Raw genomic sequence first — 20,171 nt, forward strand, 5'->3', positions numbered from 1 at the left:
GGACACAGGATCCAGTTTGAAGGAGCTTCCACTGTCCAAATCTGGGTTAATTGAAATACCAAAATAATCATGGTAATGGATTAAAACCCACCGACTAAAATAGGAACTCACAAGTTCACAATGATGCAAATAAAAACATGACTAATCAATGGTGAAGGGAAAGTTCTTCCTTAGAACAGAATGCCAAGGAATAAATGTAGAAAGAATGATGGAATTAGAGAGTCAACACTAGGTAGCCATCATATCATCAGGCAAGTAATATAAATGGATACTCAAACTAGTGGGCGAAAGTTTGATCAGGAAACAGGATATTTACACAGACTCAGTCTCTCCACACAAAATGTTTCATTAATTTCAAGGGCGGGAGAGATTAACAGTGGAGAAACATGGCAGACACTACCTTAACCAAGGGACCAAGGTTACCATCACCAGTAATAGGACAAATGACAACTTGTGCCCCCTGAAATGATCCACTGAGAACACAGCATTACTTCTCCGGTATTTCTGCCCAAAATGCCTAGCCTGAATTTAATCACGAGGAAACATCAGAAAAAGCCAAACTGAGGGACATTTTTTCAAAATAACTGGCCAGTACTTTTCAAAAATATCGAAGTCACAAGACAAGGGAAGACTGAGGAACTGCCAGACTGAAGGCAACTAAAGACACATAACTAAGTATAACACATAATCCTGGCTTGAACACTTGACCAGAAGAAAAAAATTTTTTTTCCTCTTTTTAAAAGAGCATTATTGGGAAGTGCTGTGGCTCAACCAATTGAGCTCCCATTTACCATATGGAGAACCCGGGTTTGACACGCGGGACCTCCTGTGAAAAAAGAAAAATAAAAAGGTGTCCCAGACCTGCGAGGCGTCATGAGGCACAGGCCCTCAGGTGTGGCAAAGCACTGCACCAGAAAGAGACACTGATGCAAACAGACAGAAAAAATAAAAAATTATTGGGACCATAGGTGAAATTTGAATGGGGCATGTAGATTAGATGGCAGTTTTGTATCAAAGCTAATTTCTTGATGTTTATAGTTGTAATGTGGTTATGTAGAATGACCTTGTCTTTAGGAGATTTATAATGAAGCATTTAGGGGTAACAGGTCATCATGTTTACAACTTATGCTAAGACAGTTCAGAAAAAATATATGTATATTATAAAGAGAGAGTACGAGCAAGAGAAAATGATAAAGCAAATGAGGTAAAATGTTAATGATTGGGGAATCTGGGTATAGGATGTATGGAAGTTCTTTGTACTATTCATGCAACTTTTCTGTGAGTCTGAAATTATTTTGGAATATAAAGTATTTAAAAATAAAAGTTAATGTATTTTTTAAAACTGAAAATAAAATGGAGTGTTTATAACCTGAGTCATGAATAGAAAGCTTTTTATTGTTTAACCTGTACCCCATCTCATTCTAAAAACAATTTATCATGGCTTATTAACACGTAAAAAATACTATAAGATAAATTAAAAACAACAAATATGTGTAGCCTTGAAAAGAACCTTCTAACTTGTCAAATTCTACAAAATGCTTGTGAAAATTTGACAGAGTATGTGGAGAGGTTTATTTCTTTTTTTTGGAAACAGCCCAGACTTCAACAGTTATTAGTTCTTTTGTGTTCCTGATATTTTTATTTAAAACTTGACCTGAAGTTAGCCACAGAGAATGAAATATTGGAATATAGAGATAGGAAATAATTGTTAATAAGAATAAAAGAGATAGACTTTGAAAAATTTACAAAATTTTATGCATGTGTACACTTTATTAAATTTGCATTCTAAGATATACATAAGGCCAGCATTTCACAAAACGTTCTATTATTCCAAAAGCAGTTATCGTGAAATACAGAGATTATATAAGTCAGTCAGGCAGAAACGGTATGTAAAGGATTTTCTTATTATATCATCTCGTATACTTGCTTTCAGATAGAAGCCTGAAATACATGATATAATATTAGAACAGGAAGAGAGAGTTTTACATTGTAATAATTATAACCTTTCAAACATTGGACTTTATATAAAAATAAAGGGGCACTGCCAACAAAGCTCATCTGAGGGTCAACTTACTTGTTTTTTATTTCAAAACAATCCCTGCATAAACTTAACTTGTCAATTTCAACAATAAAAATAAATCTTGGTTTAAACAATAAGCCAAATCATCCTGCTTCCTGGTTCTCATACCATCTGGACAATTTCATTCTCCTGCCCCAGTTCTACCCCACCACTGAAGTATTAGAGTTTCAAAAATAAAATTAAATGCTATCACATTTCAAAGGTTATGTCTTAACAGTCCTAAATTAGAGCCAAAAATTATGGCCAAAAGTGTCCCTTTAAGGCAAAGAAGACAGTAGAGTGAAGGTGGATACATGTCCTGTAAGAGAAAACCATCTATTATTAGTATTATTTAGGCAGAAACATCTTAACATGGCTCTTATACAAACAGAATGATTACACTGAATACCATCAACGTAATTTTTCTTTAAAAAAGGCATACTAGGGAACACTCTTCATAACATATACACTTATGTCACTTTTGAAGGACTATGCACTTTGCACAAGTGAAAGCAATAAGAAATTAAGCCATTAAATGGTTATCATGTCAGTTGTTACAATTAAAAACAAAAAACATATAATGCTGTAACAGAACTACCATAAGTTAAGTGATGCTCTCTTCTAACTGAAAGAGAATTGGTCTCCCTGCAAGGCCATACCACATTACCAGTCTGTGGGTACCATCAAAGCACGTCATCTTCCTTTAAAATTCAAAGATCTTTGCCTTCAAAAGACAAAAAATGCAATTGTTTTTGGTTCTTGCAATCATTTAGAAATGGAATATTATAAACCTAGTAGGCAAATTTGCCTATTACAGACAATCCAACCACAATATCTGAACATTAAAAGTAAAATTCATTACAACAGACACTTTACACATTTATAAATAATAAATAACATGTCAAAAGAGTATAATCAGGTTTCTAAAACAGCTCAGTGATTTTGCTCTCTTAAAAACTAAATAACTATGGTACCTCAGACTTACTACCATGTACACTGTTCAGAGCTCAAACAGCTTCTTGAAAGCAGAATGCACAATCGCGTTGAATTGTTCAGCTCTTAAGAGATGCCTTGTAGATATTAAGCCGCTCTTGCTATAAGACCACATGAACAAGAACCGGGGATTCCAATTCCGACAGGCACGTGATAACCAAAACACAGGGAGCACCACCAATCACCACATGACAAAAACAACAACAACAACAACAACAAAAACAAATCCAATGATAAAAAGTAATCAGAAGAAAGTAGCAATAGAAACAGTAAGCGGCAATCACATAAAGCCCCCCGCTTTTCACCCTACCTTAGGATATATAGCCCATACAGCATAACAATGTAACCCAAGGCACCTAAGGCCTCTTAATACCACTCGAGACACTGACAGCTCCGTGTATGCTTTTCTACAGTGGTTTGTGTGTAAATAACATTATTCATTCATTTGTAGATGCTCCACACATCTGGTCAAGGCAGGAATTTCTTCTCCTTGATAACACCACCTAGAAATATTAACAATATTTTATATATTCTTTAGGGCAGAATGATTGGGGAGAAAAATAGCAACTCTGGTAGCAGGTCATAAGAACCTAGGGTATCTAAGCCAAGTATCCTGAAAGTCTGCTTACATCCTCAACACTAAAATCAGTCCTCACATCATATACTCCAACAGCAAAGAAGCAATGTGGATAGTAATGAAAGCTACTACTATGTGTTTCTTCCTCTCTGTGAAAAATGGCAAGTAAGCAGCCCAAACAGGAAAGAGAAACAAAATAATGTACTTGAAGCTGATGCAGAAAAATAAAAATTTAATATAATCAAAAGCAAGTCTTCTGTTATTGTGAAAGAAAGAGATTTGAAACCATGGAGTTAACAGAGAACAAAAGAATCTCTCAGGCAAGAGAACTTCTGATCAACTCTGTCATATCACTGCTGGAATAAAGAACCATTATATAAAATATGTATCAGTACTTTCCTTAAACTTACAGACTCTAAAATAGGTGCCTGTTGAGGCACTAGGAAAATAAATAAATAAATAAATACATATACTCTAAGCAACCAAACATGAGTATTTGAGATTTAGTCACTAAATCCAAAATGAGATCCACTAAAACAGACACTGCTAAGGTCGCTACACTTGCAAAATTGAACTTTAGAGAGATGCCAAAAATGACCGGCATCAAATTAATTTAAATCTGTAAAACTTTAATCCTTGTTATGGATCAAAGTTCTCTGCATTCCTCACTAAAGGTTTTATATAGGAAACAGCAGTTAAAACACTGAATCAGAAATGGTTAAGTCACTTGGGTGAGAGATCATCCATCTAGATGAACGAAGAGCATGAATTGGAGCATGCTACGGAGACTCTGCGGTAGCGCTGCCTCTAGCCAGTGAGTCTGAGGATAAGCCACTGCCGCTACTACTGCCATCCAAAATATCTGAACTGAGGACAAAGCAAAAAGAATTATAAGCAAATGCATCTATCAGGGCAAACATAGCATGCAACGACAGTCTGAAGAACTCACGAATCAGTAGAGCATATGTAAATAATGAAAAGCATAAGCGCAACAGCAAAGAACTACATAATGTACTACATTTAAATACCTGTGAAATGAGAAAGTCATGAGAATCCAAAGTAAGACCTTCAAGGCCCTGTATCATTTGAGTGCTCTCCAGGAGACACAAGAATGTCCACCATACATTAAGTATGTTCCTCTTGATATGTCATGGTTTTCATGAGGGAGGTGCCTTACCTTCAGCTCAAGAAATTTCTATCTTTCTATAATCTTCTTACTTTCCCATCAGGTTTAGAGTAAGAGGAATGGTTACTTATTGAGGTACCTTGGACTCTCTGAAGTAGTTAATCAAGTATACTGCTTCATAGCCCCTTACTCTAGAACAAATCTTTCAACTGCTCTAATTGTTATTACTTCCCAACTCCCAAGTGACCTTCAACTCAAAAATATTTTTCTTCTAATTTTTCCCTCCAATGACATGTCATTCATATAATATTCTTCTCCTTTTACAAATTTCTTACAGTTTCTTTTCCTTTTGCCTCAATACCCAAAGGTCTACTATCTCTAAAAGACTCCTTTCTTTGATCCCTAAAACAAATGTGCTAGAGCCACGGTTGCAATACACTTGTCATCCATTGCCTCTTTAATCCTGACAACTGACTTCTTCTCTTGTCCTTCCACTAAACCTCCTGATGTGGGCATCAGGAGCTTCCAGAAGCCAGTTCTGGGATAACTTACCCGTCCAGCCCAGGCCCTTACTGCTCCCAACAATCAATGCGGCCCCCTCATAAAACTGGCTTCATACTTCGGCATGGAATTAAGAGCCTTCATAATTGGGCATTGAGCTGCTGTTCTGGCTTTGAGTCCCATCAATCTAACATATAAGCTCTATGCTCTGTATTTGGCCTGAATCCACACATTTACTTGTTCATTTATTCTTAATTTATTGAGTGCCTGCCACATGCAGGAATTTTGCTAGACAGTAGAAATACAGTGATGTGTAAGACAGACAGGGTCCCCTTCTTCACCGAATTTACAGTATAGTACATGAAATAATCATGCTAATAACTATTATAATTACAAATTGTGATCAAAGTAAGGAAGGAAAGATACAAGGGCTATAAGAGTATGTAACATGGGTAACCTGATCTTATTTAAAGGAACAGGAAAAGGTTCCCCAGAACTGTTATTTGAGCTACAATCTAAAGAGGAGTAGGCATTAACTAGGTAAGGTTTGGGAGGAAGCTGGGGTACTTCTGTGAACCAAAAGCAGGCTAGTGTGGCTACAGTACAGAGAGTAAGGAGAACATGATATGAGACAAAGCTAGAGAAGTCAGGCAGTCTTAGGATTTACACATTTTATTTTTGTAAGGGAATAAGTGTAGAACTGGAGAAGGAATTATGAAACACCTGGGAAATATGGGTTCTAGTTTAAGTTTGGTTCCTAGCTCCTTCGCAAAAGCCCATTCTGGCCCAACCTGCTCCGAGGCTAAATGTGATGTGTCTTCAATATTATCATTTTTATGAATTTATTTTCTGTGTTAAGTAACCTATGGGACACATCGATGAAATTTAACTCTTTCCCCCAGCTTGTCTGCTCTTCTACTTTTTTTCAAAATGCCTTTTCTATGGCCCATGGATAGTTTTTAGGTAGGGACAGAATACACACAGGCTTTGGAAAAATAAAAATGGAAACAGTATATTCCACAGTACCCTTGCTGTATGCTTACTGCCATCAAACGCATCATTAGTGATACAGCTTTTAAGTAAAAAGTTCAGAAAATTTAGCTGACTCTGATATTTTTTCACCCAAATGGCAAATGGGTCTAAAAATATGAATTATTCAAACTACTGAAAGAAAGTTGCACAGATAATCTAAGACACTGGAAAATTAAAAGAACTTTATATTTTCCCTTGGAACTTAGGTGACTTTTTCCTCCTGCAGCTTTTGCCTAGACTAATATTAAAATGAATTTACTTTCCTAAAGCACATATTGGCTGGGCAGCTGAAGGACATGTTCTATGCTACTTGGCAGGAAGAAACAGGCTTAGATTAAAATTTGGCCACTATGTAGATAATCTGAACATAAATAATTTCTTATTCTGACCACCAGACCAATGGTGAGCCCTGCGTTAGAAGAGTCTACTTGTAATAAGACCGGTGGGCAAAAAATATAGAATATGATTCGTGCAGTGAAATCTATCCTTCTAACACAGTTGGCAACCTTATGAGAAATAAGCTAACAGAGAAGTTACCAAGAAAATTAGGAAAAACTATGGACCTGAACACTTCATTTTATATAGTTTCAAGAATTTCTTCTCTACTATTAAATATTAACATAAAGAATTTTGTTCATTAACAGAATAATAGCATACTTACATTTAGTTTCCACTGCAATTCAGATTCAGAACTTGGAAACCTTTCACCAGACATTTTCACCAAACTAAAATCTGGTTTCTGTTTTAATTAACCTACTATACATGGCCATGGAGGGAGACTACAGATCATATACTAACCATGTTATTATATGTGCGTAAAGCAATATTGACATGAGTTTTTAATCCATAGAGATCACTGCACAAAAGCAATTTCATAGTGTCCACTATCAAACCTTTTACCAGAGCTTCTAAAAGCAACAAAACATGGCCCACCTTGTTTCCCTCTTCTTTCTTTGCTAGCTTAAACACTAAAGGAGCCTTAGACTAAGGCTAAAAGCAGACAGTGGTAACGAAACAAAGGACCTAGACAATTCACTAATTGGACATAGGGATACTTGACTCAAAAGTAAACTAATTCATTCCAGCCAATCAACCTACATATTGAGGCAATATATGAACCAGACAACAGAAAATATTTATGACTGTTAATGATCTCCTGTCTTTACTATCTTACCTTAGGAAGGCCCAGCATTCTCTTTCCTTACAACCTCCAAGGTTTTAAGATGACACATTTAAATATGATCACACTGCAGGGACAGGAGTTTAAAAATGCCAGCATGGATGTCTAAGGGGCTCACATAAAACTTTCAAAATATACATGTACATATTAATTTATTAAATGAATCGTGATTAAAAAAGCTTCTTTTTTGTACATGCCACACACTCATTGTGAAATTATTTTTGCCATGATATATCTAACATCAGAAAATAATGTTAAAACCACTAAGAGAAATCTAGTGAAAATGTTAAAATACAACCATAAAGGTTAAATTAGCAGTTACATTAATACTGATACACTGGGCAAGAAAATTCACGGGAGACTGTCCTTTTATATAAAAGGAATGTACTACTACTTAATCTTCACTACAAGGTCAGCAGCCCTGAAAACTCCTTTTTGTTATATAGCATGCCATGGATACAGTCTTATTCCCAAAAGAATGAGAAGCAGAATAAGAGTTTCCAACATGCAAAAAGAATCAATCCACCACACAAAGGTGTATTTCAGAGTTATGATCAAATTCTTAAGGGTCATGAGGACTAAATACAGAATGCTATAATTCCTGCTTTGTCATTGACAAGTTCCCCATATTTGGTTGGCAAAAGATTTAAGAATTTTCATTTAGTAATTGGGACAGCAGATGGTATACTGGACACAAATTCCAAATGTGTCCACACTAAAACTTCAAATTGGAATTATACTTCAAAGACGTCAGATTTTAAAGATTATCATCTAGCATATAAACTTGAAATTAATGATTTCAAAACCTACCTCATCATCTCCTTTGTGGGAATGGGGCAGAGAACAAAGTATAACTATTTAAATGATGAGATAACATCTACTAATGATCAGATACTTTTTCTGCTCCCTAAAAGGTAGTATAGAAACAATTTCCTTATTTTTGTTATCAAGTAGACTGATATCCTTGGCAAAAGAAACTAGAAGGCAGCTGGTTCCTGTTTATGCTCCTATTTCTAAGAATATAGACGTCTAATCTATGAAACTGCATTAAAGAGATAGGATCTAATTTTTACATAAAAGGAATACTTCATATTTTAAATCTCTGAAATGTAGACATAAATGCCAGCAATATAAGTAGGTATACACGGTGTCCCAAAAGTCTTAGTGCAATTTTAGGCTTTTAATAATCTCAGAAGTACAGATGCTACAAACTTACAAGAAACATCATTTCAAAGTTCAATTACTTAAATTTCATTGACTTAGTGTTCTAAATTTTGGATAATAAATGTTTAATTTTTGTTTTAGTCCCTCTGATTGAAGATGACAATCACGGACTAAAACAAAAATTAAATGCTCATTATTCAAAATTCACAAAGCAGATTGTAAATAAATTTAAATAATTAAACTTTCAAATGATATTATGTGCAAGTTTGTAGCATTTGAACTTCAGAAGTTATGAAAGTCTAAAACTGCACTAACACTTTTTTTATTCTGTAATTTTACCCAAAATACAAGAGAGCTGATAGGAATTTAAAGCATGGCTACCCCTTTAAAAAGACTAAAATCTACAAACACAATTAAGGATATTCAAAATAAAACTTGAAGAGATAAAAGAATATAGGTTCTCAAAGATTGACTAAATCAATAAATCAATATGGATAAAAATCTAAAGATCTAATACCCTTCAACTAAGTCTGGCTGATAATGGTTATCTTATGAAGAAATATTTAACTTAAGAAAATATTAAAATTATTTCTAGTATTTATGGATGAAATGATATGATGCTTATGATCTGCTTTAAAATTCTCCAGAAGGAGGAGAAAGAATAGATCAAATGAGTCTGGTTGTGGGCTGACAACTGTTGAAGGTGGGGACACGGGAGTTCATTAGGCTAGTCTCTCTACTTTTGTGCCTGTTTGAAAACTTCCATTAGAAAGGATTAAGAATGAGAATTCTTTTTAATATATTAGTGGAGTCATACCTTGGTTTGTTAGCACTCTATGAGCGACTGAACAAAACAAATCTTCTCTCTAGTTTGAGGCAACAGCTTTTTCTGTTTAAGGATCAAAATTTTTCTTCTTCACCAATGTCAGTGTTCCAGCAGTCCCTCAGCCAGTTACAGGTCTAGGGATGATGTGAGCAGTGGCTTTAGAAGTCTCACCATAGCCACCATCAGAGAAATGATGGCCAGAGGAACGAACATCGAAGAAGGGGAAAGGATCCTTGGCAAATACTGAACCTGCTTTTTCCTTTCTTACTTATTTGCTTGAAACTGTTTTATGGCATCCTAGACAGTGAGCTGAAGATAATATAAAAAAAAAAATCACCTCACCCTGTATGATGCTTCTAGCTTGGTAAATGCTTTCATACTTTTTACCTAACTTGGGTAGTAACTGGATAAGCAAACCTATTTATATCCATGTGCCTATATTAAAACATACTTTACCATAAATGTGATATGCAGTTTCAACTAAGTATATGGTTTCATCCACTATCCTCTTGACGAGCTTCAGAAGTTTCTCTCTGCTATCATCTACATACCTGGAAAGGCACTATGTACCAAAATTAGCACACTGAGCTACCAAGGACAGGCAGAGATGAGAGGGACACGAGACTGGGGCTGAAAATAGCTAGAACTATCTAAAAGGCATTTAGTCCAAGGGTAGAATAGTACTGATGAACAAGTCTAATAAACTAGAATACTTGTGACTTCTTGGTCAACTAGAAGTACAAGTTATCTTACATAAAACAATGAATAAGTGATTTAAGAAGAAGGAATCATCAATCTTTATACCTTCCAAGAGGCCTATACATTTCTTCCATTTGGAGGGCACCATCCTTTTATTTTTAAAGTGAGTGCCTTCATGGCTTTTTAAAAAGGCCTAGAGCTGTAAAATTTAGGGAACAAAAATGTTCTGAAAGACATTAAATAATTGTGTCTAGAACATGGGTACTCAGTGAGTTGATTAGAAGGTATTGGAAGATTTCATATTACCTGGTCACTACTACTATCCCTTCCCCTTCCTTCCAAAATGTCAGCATCCAAGTGCTCAACTTCAAGGGATAGGAAAAGAAGAAAACTTTATTGTAAAAAACAGTAAAGGTCCTTGAGTTAGAGACCTGAACCAGTAAACTGAGTAAAATAAACAAAAACATTTATGTGAAATAGACCACACGAATCAGGAAGGGTTACCAAAAAAAAAAAAGGGAATCTTAGTTAGCATTGTGATGGAATATCCCAAAATTTTCAAAACTGTTATATAATATATAATTATATTAATATATAATATATTTGGAGAATACCATGCTTAGGAGAATGCTGGGTAGTTCCTAGGTATCAAATCAAAAGGATATAATATAAAATGCAAGCAGAGCAACTACAATCAATGTGCATTACCACAGCAACCCAGACACCCTTTCTCATGCTAGCCAACTGTTGACACTCTAACACAATTAGCACCTATTGAGAGAAGGTGACCTAACAAGAGCTAGGAATGAAAAGTCAAAGTACCAAAAAGATACACACATTTCTAAAGGAAGTACTCATGACTCTCTGGGTTTGTTTGTTTTTTTCACATTATCTAAGCCTCCAATGGAGTTTTACATTTCCCCTCTATAAGCATGGATAAAGACTTGAATGTACTTTAAACTATCCCAATATACTTTTGATGTGACTCTTTTTAAATGGGTCATACTCTAATATCCTTTTGATTTTATTTCATTTTTTACCATGAACTGAGATCAGACAACTGTGCAGCATCAGGAGAGAGCATGTTGGTTGTGCCCTGGAAGAGTCTCTTGGGCTGACTCTCTGTCTCCATTTCACCTAAAACAGAAAGAGATGGTACTATTGTAAACCACAATTTCACAAATCTAGGTGTGGTGCTAAAATGGAGTGACCTTTCCTTAGCCAAAATCCACTTTTTTAAGCTATTACTTAAAAGCTATTTTTCCATTTGCTTTGAAGTAGATGAAGTATACTTCCACATAACCTAAATAAAAACTCAGCAGGCTTAAAAAAATTCTCATTTATTACATGACACATAATATGGATACACTCGTGTTCTTTAAAAGAAGAAGAAAACATTGCTTGGATCATACAAAAGGAATCAAACCACAACAGCAAATAAAGTATTTACAAATAGCTGAAGCTCGCAGTGCATAACCATTTATACTAGATTACTAGCAAAGATTATTGATTTTATATATTTTAATATCTATTTCCTGAATTGAAATTGAATAGGTTAAAAAAACACACAGCCTGATAAACTGCATAAGTAAAAGGTTATTTTAGACCATTTAATGAAAATGAAGATTAAAAATAAAATTTTGAAAGCACATCTATAATTGAAAGCAATTATTAATCAATTGGCAGTACATTGGCTACCTCGGTATCTAAAGATTCTCTCAGAATTGGTCATAGAAAATCTTTTCATCAACAGGAAAAACTCTTACTATTCTGTCACCAGGAGTACAAAGACTGAAAACCCTAAATTAGAGAGAAAAAGCCCCTTTCAAAATTAGTTGCGATTTTATTTAAAACACACACATACTTTTGTTTTGAAGCTCTTTATCTGAGCTTTAAAATGGAATGTTAAAGACACTTTAATTTAATTTTTGATCTGATCTATACTCAAACAGGGAGTTAGTAACTTTGAACCCAAAGCTGTGTAAAATTCATATGATGGAAAAAGAGCAAGAACAAATACAACATTCATTTTTCTACATTATTAATGAATTCATATTATATTTCCTCTGGAGCTATTCTGAAAATTACTGAATTTGAAGGAAGTTTATACTTTTATTTGCTTTTTCGATGCTTTAATATGTAGCTTTAAAAGCTCATGCTGGGCTTGCAACTCCCCCTCGTTAGCAAGACTTTTAGCCCTTTTTAGCAAAGAACCTCTCCATCTGCTGGTATAATTTGGAATAGCTATGTAACTAAACAACCAAAGGCGATCCACCAACTTTCTGCAACAAATTTAAAAACAGTAACAACAACAACAATAGCTTTACTTTTCAATTGTTATTTTCACTCAATAGCTCCTGAGAAGTTTCCTTGTAATCAAGGAAAAAGACTGTTCATTTATAAAATAAAATTTATTTACCAAATACAAATATTGTCACCATCAAGATCTATTTTCCTGAACATACCATCTTAAATTTTAAGTTGTCTGAAATATAGCACGTTTTGAATCTGGATATGATAGTCTTACTGGAAAGTTTTAACCACAGTCACAATAACCCATTCACTCAATATTAGGAGAGTTTTGTTTACTGGCCCCAAAGGTGATCTCTGCAAAGTAACCACTTATTGGTTTTTTAAGTTATTATTAAAACTCTTGTTTAAAATGGCATCCAACACTTGCAATCATGTGGTCGCATCTCCAGGAAAGGACTAACCCTGTGTTAAATTTCTTTGCCTTTTTAACAGAGTCTATCAGTTGCCATCTATATGTATCCAAAATTAGCTTTAATTGAGATCATTTTAGTTTAGTGCTTTGTGGTTCAAAAATAAAGTAATTAAGAGAGCACCCTGTTATATAAAAAAATCTATAGAGACTTGAATATAAGATAATTTCCTCTTTGCCGAAGTGTAATTAGGTGGGGTGGGAGGGGCGGGACAAACCTTGCCCAATATTGGATCATACTGCTGTGTGCTTACAGATCTATTTCCTATGACATAAGCATGTATTTCTGCAATATATCAACTATGCATCTCTTTTACAATTGGAGCATGAGAGGCAAAATTTTGGTAAACACTGATAATATGGATATATGAACAAGATTTGATTATGAAATACAAAAAAGATACAGACAGCATCAAGCCCCTAATTTACAAAATTTACAATCGGTAAGGGATACTTGGGAAAAATACTTTATTTTTCTTTAGAAAAAAAGGAAAGTATGCCTTGAATTATTTTCAGACAGGAATTCGAGTTTTTAATTCAAGCTCAGTCAGGTTTAGTATCAGAAGTATGAAGCATACCTTTTCTTTTCAGAGGCCCAAGGACACTGGGTCTAATGCACTTGACTGGACTCTGAATCCTCCTGCTTAAATGAATAAAAAAATGGGATGACTTGAAATACTTCCTTCCAAGATGCAAGATAAATCATACAGTATTACAGCCCACCAAATAAATAAATAAATAAAATTGACATTTATATAAAGAGAGAAAAGGAAAACATTTACATTGCAGGTTGAATAACTGAAGCAACAATTCATGATTTGACCTGGTATACACAATCTTGAATAACAAGGTATTTTAAGCTATTTCTTAAAAATCATCCTAGAGAACAAAATACAACAGATTTTTAAAAAAGAAACCTTATTAGAAATCCCTGTTTGGGTTTTGACTGGTCTACAACTTTAAAGGTTTTTTTTTCCCCTTATCCTTAATAAGAATATTTTATCGTGTATATATGTGTGTGTGTATGTGTGTCCCCTCTGAATATAAATAAGCACTAAGTCTCAAATTTAAAAATGAATCTGGTAAAATGGTAACGGTAAAATATAGACAGTGGGTATATGGGTGTTCACTGTGAAATTCTCTCAATTTTGCTGTATGTTTGAAAATTTCCTTAATAAAATGTTGGGGGAAAAAGTTAATCTGTGAGATACTTAATGAGCTACACTTAAACCGCATTTAAAATTCAGGTTCACTCACCTTGAAAATCGCCTTGGACTGGGAACAGGACTTGGAGGTAGTCCACTGCTACTCACAAACATCTGCAAGGATGGTGAAAAACATTGCTAGAAAAATATATTTAATATTAAAATAGGTATTGTGCTCTGGTTCTTAAAAGATTCTTTTCAAAATGATAGAAACAAAGTACTTAGAATTGCTTTGTTGTCTATGTGCCATATATATTATTTTCAAATTAATATCATAGAGTTTCATTAATTTTCTTTCAAGTCAAGGAATTCTTTAAAAGGGAAACAATGTGTGGGGGTGTTTTAGAAAGTGTGTGAGTGTTTGTGTCTTGTCAATGAGCCTACCTTTCCAAATCCTCTGGTGGGTGATGGTGCTGGAGAAACTGGAGTGAAGTCAATTCTCTTAGGAGAATATAATTTGTCCTGCTTGTCAATATCACTATCGCTCTGTAAATAAAAAGTATTACATCCTCATAACAATTCAGCACATTGTGACTTAATTACTACTACTACACACACCTATATTTTTAGAGCAGAAATATCTAGACCCTAAAATGTTGCAAACTAGAATTCTGCTGGAAAAGCAAAATCAAACACAAATACAGATTTGGAAGCAGAAAGCACAAGCATATATGGAAAAATTAATGAAGTCAATGAACAATATAAAGATTTCTAGAAAAATTTTAAAAAACAACAAGCTAACATGCAGAAACTTTACCAGGCTCAAGCTTTCATCCCAAGATTGGCTTATCTGCATTGCTGCTTGCACTTCCCTAAAACAAACAACATGAAAGGCTGTCAGTGTTTACAAACAAGATGTAATCAATGTAATTGGCTATATATCCTATTCTTGTGAAGCACTAACCTCTCATGTGCAGTTTCTCTATTCATCATATCCATGCCTTCTTCCTGCAAAGACCACGTATGCTGAAAACATAATATTTAGCCACACAATTCTATTCTTAAAATAAAATGAAGATAATTTTCTATCTTATTTGGATTAATCACAGTATAGCAGAACATTCTAAGATTGTCACTCATGCCACATCTGTATTTTATGAGCATGCTTGGAAAAATTTTAGTCTGTCTAAAACTAACCAGAGGTGCATCCTGGCTCATGTTAAATATCTAAATCTTCAAAATGAAAATAAAATCAAAATGTACAATCTAGAAAATTTTAGATCTGAGCAAGTAAGTAAAATTTACCCTTTTGATTTGATGCAGTCTGCTACTAGGAATACGATTAGGTGAGGATGACAGCAACTGGAAAGAAAAAGTAAACATTTACTATTTTCTGAATCACAAAGCAGAGGTCTGCTGTCAGTAATGATACACAACCTAGTTCTAGATAATTTTGCATATTCTCCTCAGAAATTTAGCTCTTTAAATCACTGAACATTAATGCACTTGAGGCAATACATTCAGTCTTTAGAAAGTACACCAGGTGTCCAAACTCAAAGCACCATCTGTCACTAGATAGGCACTGACTTTACCACTTTTCCCAAATGAATGCCAAGCTGTATAAATTTATGTGAAAAAGACTCTAGACCTTAGAAAGATCCATTACCCTAGTTATCTAAAATAAGGACCTATATATAAGAAGAGAAAGTTTAAAAAACACTGATTTTTATTCATTTTTATCACAAATGCATCAAGAGAAGAAGACAAGCTAATAAGCCCAGTATGAATTTTTGTCTAGGATTAATATTTATCAAAAATATCTTAAAACTGCAATAAGGAGATTTTGCTTACACAATCTAAATCAATTCTAAAATTTGATCACTAATGTGATCACCACAAACCTATGTTTAGTTTAAAAGCAATTAGTGTGGAAGGCAAGGTGTATCTTTTACTTTTAAAAACTGTTGCTTTCCCTTAGATCATCAGTTTTTTTTAATTAATACAAAGCTGAAATGAATTTTTAGAAATGGTTAAATCATGCTCCTTCCAGGTAACCACAATCTGATTGTAAAATGTAACTCTGTAAGATAAAAGATCTTACAAAGTTTTAATAGCCATAATGTAAACAGCTACTACTTGTTCCCTAATGAAATACAAATGAGTCTAATACTATAAAACCAGATAAGTCAATTATCCTATTATAAGAGGTATTAAGATTTTCTTGACTATTAATGTAGTAAGGAGTATAAAATGTGGATACACTGCTACAAATTTTTTAGGTAAAAGTTAATTCAGGTAAAATTTTTTTAAGTTAACCACTGAAATATGACTTTACCTCAAAAGATACCCTTTATTACCTACCCCTTTCTTTTACTTTTTCCTCTCCTAGGCTTTTGAAAGAGAAAAACTTTACCAGTAAAATCCTTTTAAAAAGTCTTTTTCTTGACCATGAAAGTAATTATGTGTGTAGTGGTAAAATCTTAATAAGGTCATTTGAAAAATGATAGGCTACTGGCCAAGTAAATATGGAAGTGCAGACTCTTAACAGGATAACGTGTCAGAGAGAGGAAGCAAAAGGAACCCCAAAAGCAGTGAAATAATCAGGAGAGCCAAGTAAGGATTGTCAGAAACCGACTGCAGAGAAAGTCAGAAATTTAGATGCCATATCTATGTGATATACAACTTTTCAATTTTAGACAAAATGGAAAAGTAGATGAGAAAAAAAGGGACAGAGAACAGCAAGCCTATGTCTAGTACCACAAACAAAAGAGCAATGTGTATGCTGAGAAGAAAGTCAAAAACTTTAAGGAGGTGCTGGCTGATGGTGTCAAGTCAAGCAAAGAGCTCAAGTGGAATGAGAAGTGAGGCCCCCGGGCATTGGTGACTTTGGCAAGAACAGTTTTTTAAAGGAGTTGTGGTAGATGTAGTGAGACTACAAACTGGCCGAATAGTTGGCAAGAAATTAGGAGACAAGGAATTAGAGCCAGTTGACTGAAGATTATACTTTTAAAAAGCTCAGGGAGGGGAAGGAAAAACAGGGAAGGAGAGACCTATTGAAAAGGAAAAGTTCTGTTTTCCACATATTAGGTGAGTGAGCCAGGAGGAGGTGGGAGGAAAAGAGCCAGTGAGGAAGAGACTGAAGACACACGGTAAAGAGGAGATAATAGACAGAGCAAAGTGGCAGGAGGGTCAGAAAATTTATGAGCCATCAGGGAAAAACACCATATGTGAAGGTAAAGACATTTTTAAGGAGAAGAAAGCTGAAGTTCAACAAGATAGATGCCTGTCTTCTCTGTGAAGTAAGAAGCAAGGGTCATCTGCTGAAAGTGAAAGGTGGTGAGCCAGGAAGTTTAATATTTAAAAAAAAAAAAGATTTAGCATGTTGCCCTAGGGAAAAGGCGTGGGACCAGTGGCACCTTGAACCCAACATGCCAACAAGAATTCATCTTCCTTCCCTTCAAACCACCAATACCTCTCAATTCCCCTAATCCTAATAAAGGCAATGCCAATTCCCCTGGTCGCCAAGAGTTGAGCTCTCCTTCTCCCTCCCCTTATATTTCATCAATTGTCAAACAGGAAGATCCTACTTCTGCATATCTCTTTCCCCAACCTCCTTTCCATTTCATTTGCCAACACCATATTTTTTGCTGTTTACTAGGGGACCCAGATAAGTGTACCATGATTTGTTCAGTACTCTGTGCTATAATATTTACAATGTAATTAATATTATCACAGTAAGTCCCCAAAAGTGGCTGCAGAAGGCTTCCCAAAGGAGATATAAGGATTAAACTGAATTTTGAAGGACCAGAAAGCTAGAAATGAGAAAGGGCTGGGCTGAAGGATAGCAGATAACTAACATTTCCCCCTTTAAGTATTTTTTAACCCCTTCAGCTGGAAATCTTTCTAAAATGTGTTAATTTTCTCCCTCTTTCTTAAACTGCTTAAAACTAACAAAATGGCACTGGAAGATTGCTACTCTAACCCCAGCTCTGCAAATCACTAATTGTGTGATTTAGAGAAAGTCACTCACATCATCTGAGTCTTGACTGCTACGTCTTTTAAATGGAGAAAATATCTTTTGCCCTGCTCACTTCATAGAGAAGCATGAAAAATTAAATGTGTGAAAGTAGTCTGCAACACGCAAGATACCTTGCAAACATAGGTATTACTATAATTTAAGGAAAGGTTAATGACCCTGATAACCTTAAGAACATAAATGATTTCACTATCCAATACCAGGGACACCCTCAGGATCTATTAACAGGTCCTTCCATCACAGAATCTAAGCCCCCTCTTGATTTAGAGGTGGAGGGGACATTGCCATCCCAGGGTCCACAGAATGGAGGAATAAAATATGGACTAGAGTGGACTTACTGATATTCTACTATAAAACTGTTGTTGACAAGTAATAGAAGAAATTTTAACATCGAGGTGGACAAAGTGGCCACAGTAGTTGCTGAGGGCAGGGAGAGGGTAGAAGAGATGTGATGTAGGGGCATTTTTGGGATTTTGAGTTGTCCTAAATGATATTGCAGAGTCAGATGCTGGACTTTAAATATCCTGCCATAACCCACTGAATGTACTGGGGGAGAGTGCGAACTACAGGGTAAACTATTATCTGTGTAGTGCAGCAGTGCCCCAAAATGTATTCACTGAGTGCAATGAGTGTGCCACAAGGATGAGGAAGATTGTTAGTGTAGGAGGAGTGGGGTGGGGGGAATGGGGGGTATACAGGAACCTCTTATATTTTTTAGTGTAACTTTTTTTATGATGTATGTAATCTTCAAAAAATACAATTTACAAAAATGATGCAGTAGGGGGTGAGGAGTGGGTTATATGGGAACCTCATGTTGTTTTTTTATGTTTTTTAATGTAACATTCCTTGTGATCTATTAACTTTAATTTAAAAAAAATTTTTAAGTGGGTTTTGTGACCATTACCCAACAACAGGAGTTCTACACACACAAACTCACACATACAAACTTTATCAAGAATGGAAGACTACTGTGAAAGATATTGCTAACTGACCTATTGCTCATTTTCCACTTCTTCCTATTATCGTTTAGGGTAACCAAGTATTCAGCTTAAAGAATCATTTGCCAAGTTCCCATGCAATCACTGGTAACCATTTGACATAGTTGTTATCGAATATATGCTGATGTCTCCTTGGTGGGGTTCTGGGAAAGCATTTAATGCACAATAAAAAAATGAAGTGAAAGCAAACAAACAAACAAAAAACAGGTCCTTATACTAAGCTGCCCCAGACTAATTTTTTAAAAAACTTTCCTTCTCAGTTTTTCCTTCTTCTCCTTTGCTATCAGTTATCAGTATTCCTTTAACCCAAATATATCTCTTCTGATTTGCTTCTTCTTGTACAATACATTCTAGATAAGTGGGCTTCATATAAGTGAGATGATATTATATTAAAACCTCATCATAATTTCCTCCAATATGACCAACTACTAAGGCAAGCCCTGACAGCTCTGGCTATAAAGATCAGGTAAAATCAGCAACTTTTCTGAGAATACAAATTCAAGTATTTTAAAGGAATCTTTCCTTTGGAAAAACAGTGTTGTCCAACAGATAAAAGTCAAAAATATTCTCCTACTCAAATGATTTTTGCATCCTAGGACAAATAGAGAGAACTATTCTCAGCTAGAAGTAGAAGTTGATTCTGACTTACCTCATGACCATGATGCAAGAAGTGACAAGAGGCAATTTAAAAAAATACAAAGTCCCACAGCAAAAAAAAAAAAAAAAAAAAAAAAAGTTTTAACCAGATCTCCTTTTTGCACTGAATGCTGAGAGTGGCCACTGTGTAAACACTAAACAAGATAGGTAAAATAAATCTTTTCCTTTATAAACAATTGAGCACAGCACATAATTTTAAGAATTACACTTGAAAGTTTTTTTCTCAATCCAAATCATTTCAGATACTTACTTCTTTATTTACCAAGCTGTGACGGCTCATAATTGTTGTACTATTTCTCCGAGCTCTAAATGTGTAAGGTTGAAAAACCTGTGAAAAGTCACTGAAAAATAAAAAGAAAATTATTAATATCTTCAATTTTGAGATAGTTTGCAACTAAGATGAACATCAACTCTAATTATCAACTAAATCATCCATGGCTTCTCATTTCATACGGT

The 20,171-nt window shown here is 34.8% G+C and overlaps 1 protein-coding gene and 1 pseudogene across 16 annotated transcripts in view; both read right to left on the minus strand.

Moving 5' to 3' along the window:
• PABIR2 (PABIR family member 2) overlaps positions 1 to 20,171 on the minus strand; it is a 200,269-nt gene that overhangs the window by 176,792 nt on the left and 3,306 nt on the right. For 3 of the 16 annotated variants that reach the window (XM_058291796.1, XM_012517932.3, XM_071213018.1), the window contains 9 exons: positions 19,966 to 20,056; positions 15,330 to 15,386; positions 14,989 to 15,032; positions 14,842 to 14,896; positions 14,469 to 14,570; positions 14,137 to 14,222; positions 13,458 to 13,522; positions 11,198 to 11,294; positions 1,751 to 3,555 (listed from right to left, as the gene is read on the minus strand). In XM_058291796.1, coding sequence (XP_058147779.1) covers positions 3,486 to 3,555; positions 11,198 to 11,294; positions 13,458 to 13,522; positions 14,137 to 14,222; positions 14,469 to 14,570; positions 14,842 to 14,896; positions 14,989 to 15,032; positions 15,330 to 15,386; positions 19,966 to 20,056 — 667 coding nt within the window. In that variant the 3' untranslated portion in view covers positions 1,751 to 3,485. Of the gene's footprint in view, positions 1 to 1,750; positions 4,497 to 11,197; positions 11,295 to 13,457; positions 13,523 to 14,136; positions 14,223 to 14,468; positions 14,571 to 14,841; positions 14,897 to 14,988; positions 15,033 to 15,329; positions 15,387 to 19,965; positions 20,057 to 20,171 lie in introns of those variants that run through there. The other 13 variants (XM_012517929.3, XM_058291792.1, XM_012517939.4 and 10 more) reach the window with 8 other exon arrangements.
• On the minus strand, positions 7,838 to 7,979 carry LOC111759383 (small nucleolar RNA U109; annotated as a pseudogene).

This window comes from Dasypus novemcinctus, chromosome X, assembly GCF_030445035.2.
Source record: "Dasypus novemcinctus isolate mDasNov1 chromosome X, mDasNov1.1.hap2, whole genome shotgun sequence".
NCBI lineage: Eukaryota > Metazoa > Chordata > Mammalia > Cingulata > Dasypodidae > Dasypus > Dasypus novemcinctus.